This window comes from Hippocampus comes, unplaced genomic scaffold, assembly GCF_001891065.2.
Source record: "Hippocampus comes isolate QL1 unplaced genomic scaffold, H_comes_QL1_v1.1 scaffold58, whole genome shotgun sequence".
Lineage (NCBI taxonomy): Eukaryota > Metazoa > Chordata > Actinopteri > Syngnathiformes > Syngnathidae > Hippocampus > Hippocampus comes.
In genome coordinates, this window is record NW_017805118.1 from 718,381 (window position 1) to 734,231 (window position 15,851).

The 15,851-nt window shown below is 41.5% G+C and overlaps 3 protein-coding genes and 1 long non-coding RNA gene across 6 annotated transcripts; 3 read left to right on the plus strand and 1 right to left on the minus strand.

The window, feature by feature from the left end:
- The first annotated feature begins 84 nt into the window (after positions 1-84).
- Positions 85-2,264, plus strand: cybc1 (cytochrome b-245 chaperone 1). Its single transcript, XM_019865635.1, has 6 exons — positions 85-237; positions 453-540; positions 634-675; positions 764-934; positions 1,023-1,167; positions 1,453-2,264. The coding sequence occupies exons 2-6, from the start codon at positions 453-455 to the stop codon at positions 1,598-1,600; spliced, it is 594 nt and encodes a 197-aa protein (XP_019721194.1). The 5' UTR covers positions 85-237; the 3' UTR covers positions 1,601-2,264.
- Positions 2,265-2,276: 12 nt separating this feature from the next.
- Positions 2,277-5,069, minus strand: hexd (hexosaminidase d). 3 transcript variants are annotated; one of them, XM_019865628.1, is made up of 12 exons: positions 4,928-5,069; positions 4,694-4,815; positions 4,505-4,620; positions 4,326-4,413; positions 4,083-4,247; positions 3,829-4,012; positions 3,545-3,616; positions 3,230-3,428; positions 2,976-3,137; positions 2,787-2,894; positions 2,615-2,704; positions 2,277-2,531 (listed from the first exon to the last, which is right to left on the minus strand). In XM_019865628.1, exons 2-12 carry the CDS (start codon positions 4,778-4,780, stop codon positions 2,360-2,362), a joined length of 1,443 nt encoding a protein of 480 aa, XP_019721187.1. In that variant the 5' UTR covers positions 4,781-4,815; positions 4,928-5,069; the 3' UTR covers positions 2,277-2,359. The 3 variants fall into 3 exon arrangements, with proteins under 3 accessions (XP_019721187.1, XP_019721186.1, XP_019721185.1); XM_019865627.1 differs by having other exon boundaries at positions 4,889-5,069; XM_019865626.1 differs by having other exon boundaries at positions 4,694-4,805; positions 4,884-5,069.
- A 68-nt stretch (positions 5,070-5,137) lies between these two features.
- ogfod3 (2-oxoglutarate and iron dependent oxygenase domain containing 3) lies at positions 5,138-15,851 on the plus strand. The gene is made up of 9 exons (XM_019865634.1): positions 5,138-5,340; positions 5,840-6,063; positions 7,166-7,241; positions 7,369-7,411; positions 7,753-7,817; positions 7,976-8,032; positions 8,513-8,666; positions 9,625-9,748; positions 14,513-15,851. The coding sequence occupies exons 1-9, from the start codon at positions 5,273-5,275 to the stop codon at positions 14,647-14,649; spliced, it is 948 nt and encodes a 315-aa protein (XP_019721193.1). The 5' UTR covers positions 5,138-5,272; the 3' UTR covers positions 14,650-15,851.
- On the plus strand, positions 9,759-11,296 carry LOC109513317 (uncharacterized). The gene is made up of 2 exons (XR_002167724.1): positions 9,759-10,642; positions 10,989-11,296. It is a non-coding gene; the product is annotated as an uncharacterized LOC109513317 (long non-coding RNA).

Below are 15,851 nucleotides of genomic sequence, written 5' to 3' on the forward strand. Positions count from 1 at the left end.
TCGAGTTTTTTCTTTTTTTTGTATTTATGAAGTTGTGTGCAATTTTCTTCGGAATCGCTTTTATTTTTAAATTCCAGCGGAAGCGACTCCGTCCAATCAGCCCACACCCCCATCCAGGAAGAAAGTGTCGGCCACAAAAACACGAGTCGAACTTCCTTATATTCATCACCGGTAAAATCACACAACTTCTCTTTTTAAAATATTTGTAGAAAGGCCACTTACATCGATTTATACAAGGTAAGCTATCCGGCATTTTTGAGCCCGCAGCATCTTGTTGACTTACTAAAAACCTGTCAGCATGGATGTGATAGTACAGTACTGTAGTCTGCTTTTTTGCATTATGCTTACTGCATTTATGTACACGTATTGTCAGAATAACAAAGTATGTATATTGTAAAATCTGTCTTATGAATTTTAGCAACAATATACTGCATCTAGTGCTCTCTGTTTAGATGGGATACATGGCAGTAGAGGAGCAAAGCTCTACAATGCTGCACCTGAAGAGAAGCCCTGGCATCCGTTCCTGGTCTCTTTGTATCGGTACATATTTTTCATATTTGTATAGTGAAGTGAAATAAATGTTTTGTCAGTAAAGAAATAGCATAATTCTAATCATGCCTCCTTTTTCTTCAGGTATGGCATCCATTGGGTTGGCGGCTGCCTACTACAGCTCCGGTTTGCAATCTCAGTTTTACAGCATTGGCTGACAGATACAGTATATAAATATTTGACTTATGCCTTATTTTACATGTTTTCTACACAGATAGCATCTTGTGGAAGCTTTTCTATGTCACCGGCTGTCTATTTGTGGCCATTCAGAACATGGAAGAATGGGAGGAGGCAATGTTTGACAAAACTAACAATGTGATTCAACTCAAGACCATTAGCTTGTACGCTTTAATTCTGACGCTATGCAAAAGGGGGCAAGAGAAAGGTAAGTAATGGCAGAGAGGTTTAGTTGTCCACTTCAAGTGCACAACTACAAATCCAAACTCAATATTTTTCCTTTCTTTACTCTCAAGTTGTTTTGGACTTGAGGCACCTGCATGATGTCTGTGTCCAAGAAGAAAAGGTCCGATATTTGGGGAAAGGCTACCTCGTGATGTTGCGTCTGGCTACGGGTTTCTCCTACCCACTGACCCAGAGTGCCACAATTGGGGGGCGAAGGTAGGTCCTTACTTGAAACACTCTCATACATTATACCTCTTACATTGAACACCCGTCAGGTCATACATATTGGGTAAGAGGCGGAGTACACCCAAGAGCGGCTACTCGTCAATGACAAACAATAGACACGTAACCTCAAAGATCAAGGTTTAGGATCTTGAATTAACACAAGTTGAATTAACGCAATTATGTTGTTGTTATGAGAAACAATAGTGAAAAGTTGCATCAAAGTACGAGAAGATCTAATTTAATGCTCTACTCTTTTCCCTATGTGATACTCGTCAGCGACGTGGAGGCTATCGCTGCATTGCTCAAGCGCTTTTTGGGATTGGAGGAGCGGCGAGAGCAGAGAGAAATGACTGCACACGCAGAAGAGGTATCAGATTTTTTGGATGACAGCAGTGATTCCGAGGGTGAAGAAGGAAAACTTTGATTTCTACATAACATCATTTTTTAAGATTACATTTTGGGATGGTGCCACTGCTAAAGCGCAATAGTGGCTGGGATTAGTATGATTCTTTCATCGCATGGTATGCCCAGTTACAAATCTTACGGACATGCGTTTTTTTTTTTTTTTAATATGCAGAATTTAAGTCGGGGGCTTTTCGGAAAATATTCTTTTACCGTATTGTACTTTGGAAATATGATGACTTTTTTTCCCCCTTTCATTCAGAAACAGTGTAATGATCTAATTACGATAAGACAGTACTCCAGATTACCGATTTACTGTGCCTTCCTACTGAACATTGGTATGTATCATGAAACTGAAAGGACTCTGCAGTTTATTGGACCACACACATTTTGGTTGTTCGCACACACAGACACACACCTCTCAATCAGGATGACTTCTTATATGAGCAGTAGTCGCCAAAAGTAAATTGTTTGAATTTAGCCTGACTGCGGCTGGTTTTTAGTGAACCAAAGATGTGTGTATTTTTGTCCATCAGTAGATTCTCAATCAGGATGGGATTGAAATCCAAACAAGTTACTTACGACCACTTGAAAATCTTTTTTATTTTTTATTCTTTTTCTAGTGTTGGATTAGATTTGTGTTACCATTTTTATATTCACGCTTTGTGGACTTGCGTTTTGTATTTAAAAAAAAAAACTGTGCTTGTATATTGTCTTTATTAAAATGGACATCATGTACAAAAAAAAAAAAAAAAAAACAGCCATCGGACAGAAAATAATTTTATGGAACTATCTCCGTTGCGCATGCGGCGATTTCATCTAGAATCCTCCAAAGCGGGGCCGTCACTGGGCTAACGTGTTCATCTATCCATTCTTGAGCTGTTGAATCTGGATAAAGATGACACATCTCCTCTCTTACAACATCCGCCTTCTGTTGTAACAGAGCCAAATACCTTCAGGAGTCAAGATCAAACACTATTAGTGATCGGAACACGTTTCAAAAGTGTCTTCGGTGTAACATGACACGTTTGCTCACATGGATGCTTGACTCTGAATCTGCCCGGTGATAAAAGGGTTTGCCATCCTTCTTGATCTGTGGTAGGGACTGAACCAGCCGCGTACGTATCTGGGGTCACATACAGACTTCAGTTGTATGTAACCAATCGCTCGGGTACTGCGCCGCCCACATCCCTTCCCAATCAACTCACATATTTTTTTCGAAAGACCTTATATCCTCATTGCATAGAATCGAATCCAGTTCCACAATCGACTCTGCTAGTCTCCTTCCCGGGAACAGGGTGGCATCATCCAATGTACTAAAAACACGATATGAGACCAAAAGTGAAATCGCAATCAACATAAATGCATTTGATTCAAACAAAAGTTCAAGGCCTCACCTTCCCATGGTCTCTACCTCCACGGAGGAGACACCCAACATTTCAGACGCTTTGTTTTTAGCCTCGGGACTAAACTGGCCATGGATGAGTGTTTGGAGACATGCCGCGAGTGACGGAAGACCCACAGGCATGAGCTCACACAACACCGAGAGGTGGTCATACCTGACATTCAGAAAACACGAGTGCATTTTTGTGCCGTGAGGTCCTATTGCCATAAATGTCATGTGGCGAGGGGGAAAAAAAAATGATCTCACCTTTGCCAGCCTGTGATGGCAATACCCCTCATGTTTAAGACGGGGGACACAGATCCAACCACTTTTAACCATTGCAAATGGTTATCGACATGTCTCTGTGTGCTGGGTACGTTGGTGTAAACACTGGTGGAACCTTTAAAGGAACTGGCCGCCCACATGTCTTGCATACCAGCACTGTAGTACTTCTCCAGCAACGATACTAATCAAGACAATTGTAGATCCATCATTGAGAAAGAATATCATGTTCTGAAGGACTAAAAATAGTCACAATAGCAATATTGTTGAGATATAAAATAGCAAGATTACAATTCATACCCGTTTTGTCCACATCCAGATTTGGGGTGTAATCCCACAGCATTGGTTGGACGAATCCGACAATACCACTAGCTGTGTCGAGGACAGTAAAAAACAGATACAGATGTGTGAAACATTCATTTTTTTCGACTTTAAGATTTGATACAATAAATATATACTGTCGGTGATTTTTTTTTCTTCTCAAGTAGAGAGAAGGAAAAATCATGCACTGTAAACATACAATTTTTTTTTTTTTTTTTTTTTTGTAAAAGAATGTCAACATGCAGGTGCAAATTCCTACAAACCTTTCAACGTGTCCTGACTCATACCCCTCATCATATCATCCCACATGATGATGGTCATATGAGGCCATTCTTTCTTGATGTATTTTACAATGGATGCAACGTGACTTAAGAAAAGTTGTTCCACGGTGCGTCCAGATGAAGCCAACCATAGTTTTGACAGCTCCCCCTCACCCAACATGTACACCTGAAATTAAAGGTATGACTATGAGATCATTGCCAAAACTGAAGAAAAAATGATGTGTTGTTTACATTACCTCGTCCGCGCCGATATGTAGTGCGTTTAGACCGGGATGCAGCTCCACCACCTGCCTCAGCATCTCCATCACAAGCTTAAATCCTTCTTCCTTATGGGGATTGAGGGTGCCAACGCAGTTTGACACTTCTCTCAGGCTCCACATGGGCCGATGCTTCAACACAAACTACCGCATGGAGAAAAACATGGACTCTGAAGCAAATTATGTACAGTCCGTATTACAACAATACAACGTCAGCCATACCTCCAAATGGCCAAAGGTCTGCACAAGTGGTATGATCTCCATGCCCTTAGATTTCGCAACTTTCTGTATGGCTAATATCTGATCACGGCTGAAAACACAGCGAGGCACCCACAGTAATACTGAGGAAAAATTCAAGTAAAATACATTCAGATCAAAAAATTTGCTTCATCCGGTCGAACCTGTATGCAGGTTGTGATGTGGCCTGCAGTAGCTTCAGCTCTCCCTCATATGGAAACATATCCTCATATTCCACGAGCAGGCCATCGGCACCAAGCCGAGAGAAGCATTCTATCAACTGCAGGATGAGATGAAAGGGCAAATCTAATAACGGTGTTACACAGAGTACATTATTGCATGGGGTATATTACCTGGAAAATGTATTCCACTTTCGGAGGGGCACCTTTCAGATCCAAGTGAACAACTTTCTTCCCGTTCGGCCATGGTGGATTATTCATGCTGATTCGTGCAGCAATGTTGGTACTGCTGTATCGATTAGAAAAATAAATAAAATAAACAGAACTGAAGGTTTGGTGTTTTTTCGCGTTTGTGAATGATCACTTACCAGAGCGATTACTAAAGTATGCTAGTCTGGACAAATCACCTTGAAGCTCCGTAGTACGCACGAAAGCAAGGATAAGTATGTCAAGTTTTACTGTTACGCACAGCATATCCGATAAAGAACTATAAACTGTATTGAGTTGCAACATATCCGCATAAATCTGTGACGTCCATTTCATCCGGGGCCACGCGTTGTCCAATGAAACAGTCGCTTTCTCTTTATTCTGGCCAATCATGATGTCGGACACGTGCTAACCCGGAAATAAAATTAAAAAAAAGATTTGGTTGCTCGTGGCGCGGTCTGTTGTGTGTAATATAGTTTAACAGACAACGACCACAAGCGTGCATGACTGCGTTTTGAGAAAGCTGCACGGCAGGCGAGAATTTTAATGGCGCCGGTACGACAGCGAAATGCGAAAGGCTTGAATTCAACAGAGATCGGGAGGAAAATCAAAAGGTGAGCCAGTGAACTGATTTCGGCTTGAGTAAACGTTGAAAGAGACTTCTTTCCAGACGAAGTCTGAAACATAAACACATAGTTGAATGACCTCGTAATGTCCAGTGCAACTTTTTTTTAATTAAAATAAAAAGAAGTCAATTATGCACAACAGACGTTTTAACACACCTTGTCATGCTGGCCGATGAACGATACACGGATCTGATATTTTACTTAAAACGTATTCTTGTTGCTTTTTTAGGTAACAAATACAGTATTAAAATCTCAAATGTTTTTCCCCCTCATAAAATGCCTCGCCCGTTTACTTAAGGAAGTACAATGTAACCATTTTACAGTAAATACAAAATATGACGGTATTTTGTGTCAACATGATGTTGATACAAAATATCACACACAAAAAGTGCATTCCGAATTGGACATGAAATGTTTCAAGTTTCAAGTTTAAAAATCGTTACTTTAATGGCTTTTATGTCTGATTTTTGATTCTCCCCTTCATCAGGGGTAATGCACTGCGGCAGGGCACAGCCTGGTGGACTTCCAGAGGTTTAACCACTTTGTTGCTGGTTATCCTATGTATGTGTGGGTCAGCTACTTGGCTCTATGTCACATTGGATAGTGACATAACAGAAACATTGGTCAGCCAGCGTGAAAACGTGTCTCCCGAGCCCAGAGTCTACTTCATTCAGTGCTCAGAAGACTATGAGAACTACAAACGCTACCCAGGTGAGGCTTTCGCTTTGACATCACTGGAGCACTGTGAGCCAGGACTGGAATGGAATGAAGTTAAACTGATTACGACTCTGAAATTTGCATTGCGCTTTGTAAAAATATGTGATTGTCCAATGCCTTACCCATCCACACACAAACTAAAACGAAATAACACAACAGACGGCGACGTGTCGCTGCAAACACGAATCGAATAGCCCTTTGCCAAGACGATATGTGCCAAAATGGCCTGTGTTTTTTCGGAAAACAGCCCAAGAATAAAATAAAACAAGATCATTTTGGGAATGCTGTTGAATCATTTGTCCACTAGAGGGCAGCAGCTTTCTTAAAGTGTCAACGATTGACTTTACCGCAGTACTGATGTCGCCCTACCTTGGTTCGATGCTCTATGCCTGAAGTGTGATTAACGAGTGTTAAAAAAAAAAAGCCACACCAACTGTCTTTCACACTCTGTCTAATTTTGCAGCTGTTTCACTTGGGCACCTGCTCTGGTGTTGTCATTGACTTGCCAGGAGATGTCTTCTCACCTTGGCTTCGACCCGTTCCAAAATTAACCTTGAATAACTGGAACACAAAACTCCCACTTGTGCCTCCTCCCCCTCCATCATGTTCAGCATTGGTATTATAATTTTACGAATGACTTGTTTTCCTGCACCTCATGCGTCTGCTGGCCATTCTAAGAGGAGTCAACCCTCAGTGATATCAACTATGAAATTTAAGATGCCTTTTGGTGCAATGTGCAGAAATATAGCCATGGGAATAATGTAAAAAGTGCTTTAAATTGGTACTGGGTTTGTGGTTGACCTCATCAAACAAATTCATCTGCACAATTTTTTTTTTTTTTTTTTTTTGCTCCTCGGGAAGTAGTGATGATCCCTATTACCTACCTAAAATGACCCTTTTGCCATTTTGGCTGAAGCAAACCAAAAGACTGATTTTCCCCCAAATTTCTGAATTATTTGTTGGCCTGCTGCACTTTCGTATCCGTAGCAAGCCAAGGTTTTCTTTTCCGTCCATCAATTTTCGTGGGGGATTTAATAGCACGTCATTCAGCTCCAATTATTTTCCACTTCCTCGTTGTGTTTTTCTCCTTGATCAGGATGCACTCCTCAGAAGTGCGGCCGTGCTGTCGCGGACGGCGTGGTGACCCGGGAGGAAGCTCAGGCCCTCAAGAGGTGAATACCGTCAGAGAAAACAATCTGTCTGACTTCTTTTTCTCAAGTTGGTTTTATTTTTCTTGCCATTTACTTTTACTTCCTTGATGGGGCAAGTAAATCACTTTTATGACTGTCTTTGACTCAGGCTGGCTGAGAGGGGACTTCAGCTGGCTGGATCCGAGGGAGGCGTGAGTATATTGCCCAATAAAGCTCGGACAAACTTTAATTATTGCGCAGTCAACACTCTATTAATTTTTTTTTCTCTCATTGCTTGAATGATTGTCTTGGAAGACATTTTGAAATTGCACATAACCTGCTTGCAGAATACGATTTGACCCAAGTATGTCCATAGAAGTTTTTCTTAGCCGTTTTCTCTACATTCAGCATTTCTGGATTATTTCCAAAGTCCACCAAAGTCCCAATGGAGTTGACATTAAGTGGTAAAGGGCAGAGGAGACCATTTTTGACTGTGCCATGCACCTGCTGAAAATTTCCAATGCTCACTGTTGTTTGGTTTTGACTTTCTAAGGCGTCTATCTTGGACCTGCACTCAGGAGCGTTGTCAATGGGGCCACAATTTGTCAACATTTACAGGTGGGACACTCTTGCTGTCGTAAGATTCTGCTCCTAGTGTTTTTTTTTTCCCTTGTATTACACTGCTGGAACGTCTTGCGTAATATGTAACATTTACCAAGGGTGCATTGTTTTTTTTTTTTTGTGATCTCTTCCTGGACTTGTGTGTGTGATTCCAGATATTTTGGGGAACAGATCCAAGACGTGTTCACACAAGAGGATTTCCAACTCTACAGGTTGAAACATTTCGCCGTCATTTGAAAGAAAGTGGGCTTTTATTTGACAGCGACACTGGCAAATTTGTTATAGTTTAATAAGTTCATCAAGTCGACATGAATAATTCCTGAGACAAAGGCGAGCACAACGAATGTCGGCAAGCAGAAAGACAAAGAACTCATTGATCGTCTTACAGGTTGAATTTCCAGTGTTCAAGCTACGGGCAACATTAGGACATAGCCTCACTCCCCCCCACCTTTCGTCCCATTGCCACGAGACGTTGGTCTCATGGCTTACTCACACCGGAAAGTTGCAAACACGAATTGTTACAAGTTTGATGTATTTTTGGGGAATGTATAATTCAGTTCAAATTATAGGAGAGGTGATAAACTTACCATACTAAGCGTTATTACTTCTCATTTAGCCTTCCATGCTAAACTGTAGACACCAACTTTTGCCCGCGCCGCCTTAACATATATCATCTTTATTTTCATCCTCAGAGATGTTCGCAAGCGAATCCAAACAGTTATCGCAGAGACGTTTGGGTTAGACCAAACCCTGATGTACCTCACCAAGCCCACCTTCTTCTCCAGGATCAACTCGACAATAGCGAAGACGCAACATGACGAGTACTGGCACCCGCACATTGATAAGGTATTTCGTGATCGATGGTCGATGTGTGTTGTTAACGTTGCCAACGACATTGGCACGGAGTACACCGAGAGCATTGAGACATTTCTTATGACCCGCAAACACACTTGTTGGCAGGAGTTGGCCCCCCTCTGCTGTCATAAAACGGGCTGTGCCCTGCTATTTTTAGATTTTATGCTCTTTACCTGATTCTAATTTGTCAAATTTATTTCCCAGAACCAATACCTTTGCAATTACTTCTCAAAACTGCACAGGTTCACTTACTTTATGTATAAAAAATAATAATAAAGCCTTTGTTAATGTTGACAGTGTACCATACTGCAGAGAACATATTTTTAACTAGAGAGTTCTGAATCTTATTTTAAAAAGATACATTGGGAAGCAAATTGTATGTATTGGCATCACACCTCATAATAATACTGTACGTCCGAGAAAACTGAAACACAGCGAGATGAGCGTGAATTGCATCATGCTTTTTTTAAAAAAATATGGACCCGTTTCATTTTGCATTGTCCTTGAGCATATTATCTGTGTCATATTGGTTTTGTGCAGTCAGATAAATACTTGCCATCTCATTTACTCCCGCTGGATGTCGGCGGCTGAAAGAACTGAACAGGGAATGATTTGTCTCCCTGCGCTGTGTGTCTCTGCAGGCGTTTTGTGGTAGGTGGGGGGAGTCGTATTGGCTCCCCCCCCCACCCTCATGAAAATATTAATGGCCTTTGGCATTTTTGATAGCAAATTTCCTTCCCGTCGATCCTGCGGCAATTACTGTGTCACCGCACAAATTGTATTTTGACAGAGTTAAAAAATGCATTTGGTACATAGCAAGGAAAGATAAACAGTAACGTGAAACTCGATTAATCGTGCCTGTCCAGGGCTCCAGACTGTCCCGATATGGTGGTATTTTGCTCCTAATCGTTCAAATTGTGTAACTATAATTTGTTTTCACTCCCCCCAGGTCACGTATGGCTCATTTGACTACACATCCCTCCTGTACCTTTCTGACTATGGCTCTGACTTCACTGGAGGAAGATTTGTCTTCATGGACCAAAATGGCAATAAGACAGTGGAACCAAAGGCGGGTAAATAACATGTCTGCACGACATTATTTACTTCTACAGAATTAACGGGGAAAAAAATAATCCATTGTGCACCCAAACCCTAACCACTTCTTTGAGTTTCTGGAGTCCACTTCAACCCCCTTGAAATATATCCGTTTTACTTTCATCATGAATGAATTAGTGATAAATGACCGTTTTTCACACAATTTGGGTAACGTCTGAGTCCATTTCCAAACGAGAGCCTGCCTACCGCCCCCTGGAAAAAGTTTTCTGAAAATGTCACCTTGCCACGGGTATGGCCCCATCAATTGTACCAATAGCGATGAGTTAATTTCAACCCGGTCTATTTATTTCTTCTCCCCTCCATTGTCGTTTGAAAGCTTTACTGCTCATTCCCTCGGGAAGGATAATGTGTCTTGAAGGTAGCTTTTTGTATCAAGCAACACTTGAGACATCACCGCTACCCGGAGGAATGGTCTCTTTCCCGGTCCATCATTTGATCCCCTTGAAGCGGTCTTCATTGGCTATAAAACCAAAGTGCGGTTCACCAGGTTTTACGTTTGAATCACTTGATCGAGTGCATAAAGTTGAAAAGGTACCCTTCATGCTTCGAAGATTAGAAACAGGAGCTGTGTGCATCTTTGGGCAGCAGGTCAAGAGTAAAGAGCATCTATGAGTAAGGATGAATGAAGCATGCAAGTGGTGCTTGACAAACGTACATGAAAGTTTTACTCGCTCAAATTGTAATTTAAGACAGGGGGCAAGTTATTGCCTCTGCGGTGGAAAGTGTTACAAATTCCTAATTTTGAGTCTTACAAATGTTTAATGGTACCTCTGTGTCATGAATTCTTTTTTTTTTTTTCTTTGCGAAAATATTTCCCGGACCTCATTGGTTTCAGAATATGTGGCCCTAAAGTGTTCCCAAAAAAAAAACAAAAAAAAAAACAAAAGGGATTCTTTGGAGAGAAAGAGATGATTTTTGAGCATGCTGAAGGAGACATTTTGTTGCTCGTTTCCAAAATTGAAGAATGATGACGACATGACACTGTCGTAGCTTTCATCAATGAGGTGAGAATACTAATAAAGAACTAGGACACGCCGATCCCAAACTTTGCGACGCATGCTTGATGTAGAACAGGAGGGATGCTTCAAACAAACAAAAAAAAAAAATATATGACACCTGTCTCTTTAAAAGTCCTCTTGCCTGCTTTTGAATTCTCCGCAGAGTTAAACAAACCCATTTGGAATCGCACGAAAGAAGTTGTCAAATAATCCAGTGCCTTTTGTCTGACGCTTTTATTTCGAGACGTCACAAAACGCCTCGCGCACATTATGCATCCGGTAGCCTCGCTATTTTATTTATTTAACCCCCGCCCCAAAATCACAACTTCACCTCCTTGATGATGCGTCGCGGTCGACTGTCACGTTGCTTTGACTTTGCAGGAGGTTGATTCGAACGGGTGATTAGTTTCCCCCGAGATAATCATGTCTCTTTGCTATGACTAAGATAATCAAAACTCCAAGGCAACAATCAGGCTTGCGGGAGAAGGAAAAAAAAAAAAGTAAGATACTAATCATGACATGTAAGCCCCATGGGGGAAAGAAGTGCCTCGTGTTCAAGCTAAAGAGTTTTTGGGGGCGGGCATGAGTTGGGTTTTTCAAGAAAGTTTCCCAAATGGAGAGGAAATAATCCGAATGACTCAGCGTCCAACTTTGGAATGTGGGAAACTTACGGAGCCCCTAATGGGACATGGAAGGAAAAAAAAAACAACAACTTTGCATTCCCTCGCAAAGATTGCGAGATAACGATTTCAATGCCACATTTATTGGAATTACTTTGCACCAGGTTTTTTATTTTATTTTATTTTTTTTTTTAAAACAGGCTTTAGGTCGTGTGTCAAATAATGACATTCAGGCAAATTTCTGACGAAGCATGATTCCAAAACCTCGCAAACATCGACATGCTTCCAGCAATGGCATCTTAATAGGCAATGCAAGAGGATTGCGGTGGGTACATTGATTTGAAAATACTTGAACAGCCAGTCAGTCGCTCCTGATGCTATGTCATCATTTGGTCAATAAAGAGTGAAAAGCGCTCAGAGGACCTTGAAAGTAGAAAAAGCCCACTTTCCCACTTTGCTGACTGTACAGTCAAATGTACACACGCGGCGGGGGCTGTGCTGCGGCACGCCAGATTACAACTATAAAGATCCCATTGTGAAAGACCCCCGAGAAAAATCTCTCTCCATAGAACATCTGGCCCACCCTCATGCTGGGCCATTTCTGCCTCAAACTGCTGGGAGGAGCGATTGCATTGATTGTTTGTACATCGTCTCCGTCTGCCGAGAGACGTCAACCAAAAGGCACCAATCACGGCAAAATAGCTTATCGATTGTTTCAATCGCCCACCATGTCAATTGGACTGCTCAGAGGCCAAACGCAAAGTACGGGTCAAGTGGAATAGCTTGAAGTCACTTTTTTTTTTCTTTCTTCCTGGCAAGTGCTTAGCTCTGTGGTATTTAGTTCTTTTTTTTTTTTTTTGAAATGAAGTTAGTTTTCGCATATCATTAAGTGTTAACATGCTTGCAAATGTCTCTGGTCATATTTTCCGTCCTGCATCGCCTGTGAGGGGTAATACCAGAGGCCGGAAACTATTCTGGCTGATTCAAGGTGAAAGGCACACCGCACCCTGGATTTAATGCCGGTCTCCATCCAAATGATTGTGAATGGGATGCCGAAGCTAAATTGATCCCACGTGAACTGATTGAAGGTCATCTTTGTGAACCACTACACTTCCAATGGCCCCGAACTAATATCCTTACCCAAATATTGTGGGACACTGAAGCAGCAAAGCCATTGAAGCCAAGCTAAGCCATTAAAAAAAAAAAAAAAAAAAAAAAAAAAACCTCCGTGAATTAATTTCTTCTTGCTGAGTCAACTCTCAACGCTTAAGTGGAGGCACACCTGATATCTGGGATGGGAACGCGTGATTTGATTGGATAGATTGTTATCTCTAAAACACTGTATGGGGTCCTAATTTCATTCCGGGCGCCAAAAAAAAAATTGTTTCTTTCATATGAATTCAAAGCACACCCGAGAGAGCTGTGCGTTGGATTTGGGCTTCGCATGCAGATCACACAATTATTCCGGATTTTCTATAGAGTGTGCTGAAAGACTTTGGCACGTGACGTTACAATAAAACAAAGTTTGGACTGAGTGTGTGCCGCACGGTCACGTGTCAGTATGATCCGCCCCCCTTTTACAATTGCTCGCCATTGTCAGCGCTAATCTTTCGAGCGGAATAAACTGTATCTGCCAATTGTTTGAGCGAGCAGCGTGACAGCGGAAGTCGCACATTTTTTTCTTCTCAGAGATTATTCTATTGTCGTGCTCTTTGCAGCTAATTCAGCCTCATTTTCATCAGCATTAAACTAATTGGTTCTCAGCGCACGTTAGGCAAAATAGACATTTTTGTCACTGATTTTACACGACGCTTTCATTCAATTCGGAGAAAGTTATCTTCACTACGAATAGAATTAGGAAAATATTAATAAGCCGTACCTCGGAGTGAGTGCGCAAACAAGACAAGCACTCCAATAACTGCAATTCCCACAAACGGGTTTATTAGTTCAGATTCACACCAAAAAGTTGGAATGCCAATCAAGCGGATGTTGTGTTCAATCTCCCAAGTCATTCGTCGCTGCGCACAGAAGACAACTGCAACACTGGAGGATTTTCCTTGTTAGGGGGGAAAAAAATAAGATTGACAGATAAATGGCAATAGGTCATTGACAAGTTCGCTCAAGCAAAGACGTCTCCCATAAAGGATGCGAACCTGACCATGCTCACGCAAATAAAATAAAAAACAGGCAGCCACAGCAAATGAATAGCCAGCGAAGTTTCCTTTTTTTTTTTTAGCTGTTTGTTGCTGTCTTTTGTGTAGCTCCAGTGAAAATGTGCATGGCCTTCTTTGGAACAATAGTTACAAGGGTTGCACAGGAAATTCAGGCAAATTTCTGGATTTTTTTTTTTTTTTTTCCCCTGAAGTCAAGTTCAAGGAATTTTACAAATATATTTTTTCATGATAAATAACAATGAATTGGATGCAAAAGTCAAAATGAAGTCGTGCCAGCATGGCAAAAGATGTGTGCAGACCGACGAGTCGATTTGACAATCATTCCAATGTGTTTTATCCAAAGTGCTTTTGTCATATATTGTGATTCATGACTGATTTTTGTGTGTGTGTGTGTGTGTGTGTGTGTGTGTGTGTGTGTGTGTTAAAAACGTCAATCCCATCTGTTTCTATCCACTTTTGATATTACTTGCCGTTATATTTGTGACCCGAGATTCAAAAAGGCGGCGAAAAAAACCAACAACTTTTTACACTGCCATCCACACCAATGGGCAGTTTGAAAGTCTTCAATGAGGCTCAAGTTCATATTTCGGGGATTCGTTCCAGATGAGGGATTCATGTTTCCCTTGTGAAACTTGGGGAGGAAACTGACATTTGAACCGAATGACCGAAGGCATCTCGAACGCCTTCAGGCCTGTTGCCTACAGCACACTCATGATCAAGCTGCACAGGTGGTGGGGGTTGTAGCCTCTGTTCGATTTTGAATATGGTTAAGAATATCCCCGCTGCATCCATTAAAAAAAAAAAAAAAATGAAGCCATTAACTTTCCTTCCTAAACTGTCAAAATTAAAAATATTTTACCCCATTGTATTTTTTTCCTCTTTCTCTGTCTCTCCCCTCCCACCCTCCCATCATTCTCCTTGCCCCCCAGGTCGAGTGTCTTATTTTTCCTCCGGCTCTGAGAACCTCCACCGTGTGGAGAAGGTGACTTGGGGTACCCGATATGCCATCACGGTGTCCTTTACGTGCGACCCCACACAAGCCATCGCCGACCCTGCTTTGCCTTGAGGCAGCCATGGGCGATGGGGTGGGGGGGGGTGGACATCACGGCCATCCGTCTCAGTCAAGCCCTGTGGAGGTAAAAGGGTGAAGAAGGATGAGAGGAAAGAAGGGTGAATTTGTTGCCGGGTTCCTTTGATCTTATTGTACAGTCTGTCTTGTTAACAGGCTTTTTGAGTGTGCCACTGCAAAAAAAAAAAAAAAAAATCAATTTCCACCATCTCTACAGAGGTATTTAAATTCCTTTCATTGGACATTTTTTTTTTTTTAATCCAATTCAGATTCGTTCAGGTGTTAAGGATGTTTCGATTCTGCACACGTTTCCATATCAGTCCTTGATCATTCGAGGTGGACTTCATCAGGATGCCAATCAATTGCCTCGCTATCAACAGTGTGTGTTTGAGAGACTGTGTGTGATTTTAATATTTAATGAAGAGCTGACAAGCAGCTACAACAAGCAACATGGGAGAACAGTACTCAGGAGAGGAGCTCCTCTTTGCCAGGAGCGCTTACGCTTTCTAGCCACGTTCCTGTCTATCACAGGTCCCTTATTGGCCCAGCTCCTGCCTTAAAGCTCATTGAACTGCATCCGCACCTCGCCCTGGGATCAGTCGACTAATTTATGGGCCGAATCACGATTCGCGCTACCACGTATATTAAAATTGTACCTGTCGGATAAGCACTTGCCGCGGCATATTTAAAAATGTGACAGACGGAAGTATTTTCCGATGCAGATTGTATCCAACGCCGGAAAAGTGAAGATGCCACTGAGCAAAGTCGAGTGTTTTTGTTCAAGCCAAACTTACTGTTTTATTACTTTTTTTTTTTTTTAATTGCATGTAATTTTTTAGATTGTAATTTTTCCTTTTGTTTTTTGCTGCAAGACACACACATTGGGGGTATTTTTATACCGTGTACATACGTATGACCCCCACATACCCGCAGTTCGGCACCCGTGGGATCTGCGGATTTGTGTTTCAATTGATTTTAAAATATTTTTACATTTTTGTGGGGGGGGGGTGTGGAAAACATGGACAACACTCATTGAACAATTTTTTGGGGACGTTAACAAAAAAAAAATATATTGGAATAAGGCATCCACTGTGTACTTTTTTGTCTTTGTTAATTAATCAACCATGATAGTTGGCATTCATTCGTTTTTGCACACTATGAAATACAGTAAAAGGTGAATAAATTTTGAGTTATGGAAA

What these genes read in the sequence shown, in the direction of transcription:
- ogfod3 (XM_019865634.1), top strand. Translation starts at nt 5,273, where the DNA reads ATGGCGCCGGTACGACAGCGAAATGCGAAAGGCTTGAATTCAACAGAG. An exon ending in GAACTACAAACGCTACCCAG is followed by an intron (nt 6,064 to 7,165) that starts GTGAGGCTTTCG and finishes CTCCTTGATCAG; the next exon opens with GATGCACTCCTCAGAAGTGC. An exon ending in CAATTTGTCAACATTTACAG is followed by an intron (nt 7,818 to 7,975) that starts GTGGGACACTCT and finishes GTGTGATTCCAG; the next exon opens with ATATTTTGGGGAACAGATCC.
- hexd (XM_019865626.1), bottom strand. Translation starts at nt 5,062, where the DNA reads ATGAAATGGACGTCACAGATTTATGCGGATATGTTGCAACTCAATACA. An exon ending in ACATCACAACCTGCATACAG is followed by an intron (nt 4,414 to 4,504) that starts GTTCGACCGGAT and finishes CTGTGTTTTCAG; the next exon opens with CCGTGATCAGATATTAGCCA. An exon ending in AGACCTTTGGCCATTTGGAG is followed by an intron (nt 4,248 to 4,325) that starts GTATGGCTGACG and finishes TCCATGCGGTAG; the next exon opens with TTTGTGTTGAAGCATCGGCC.
- cybc1 (XM_019865635.1), top strand. Translation starts at nt 453, where the DNA reads ATGGGATACATGGCAGTAGAGGAGCAAAGCTCTACAATGCTGCACCTG. An exon ending in TTCCTGGTCTCTTTGTATCG is followed by an intron (nt 541 to 633) that starts GTACATATTTTT and finishes CTTTTTCTTCAG; the next exon opens with GTATGGCATCCATTGGGTTG. An exon ending in GGCTGCCTACTACAGCTCCG is followed by an intron (nt 676 to 763) that starts GTTTGCAATCTC and finishes TTTTCTACACAG; the next exon opens with ATAGCATCTTGTGGAAGCTT.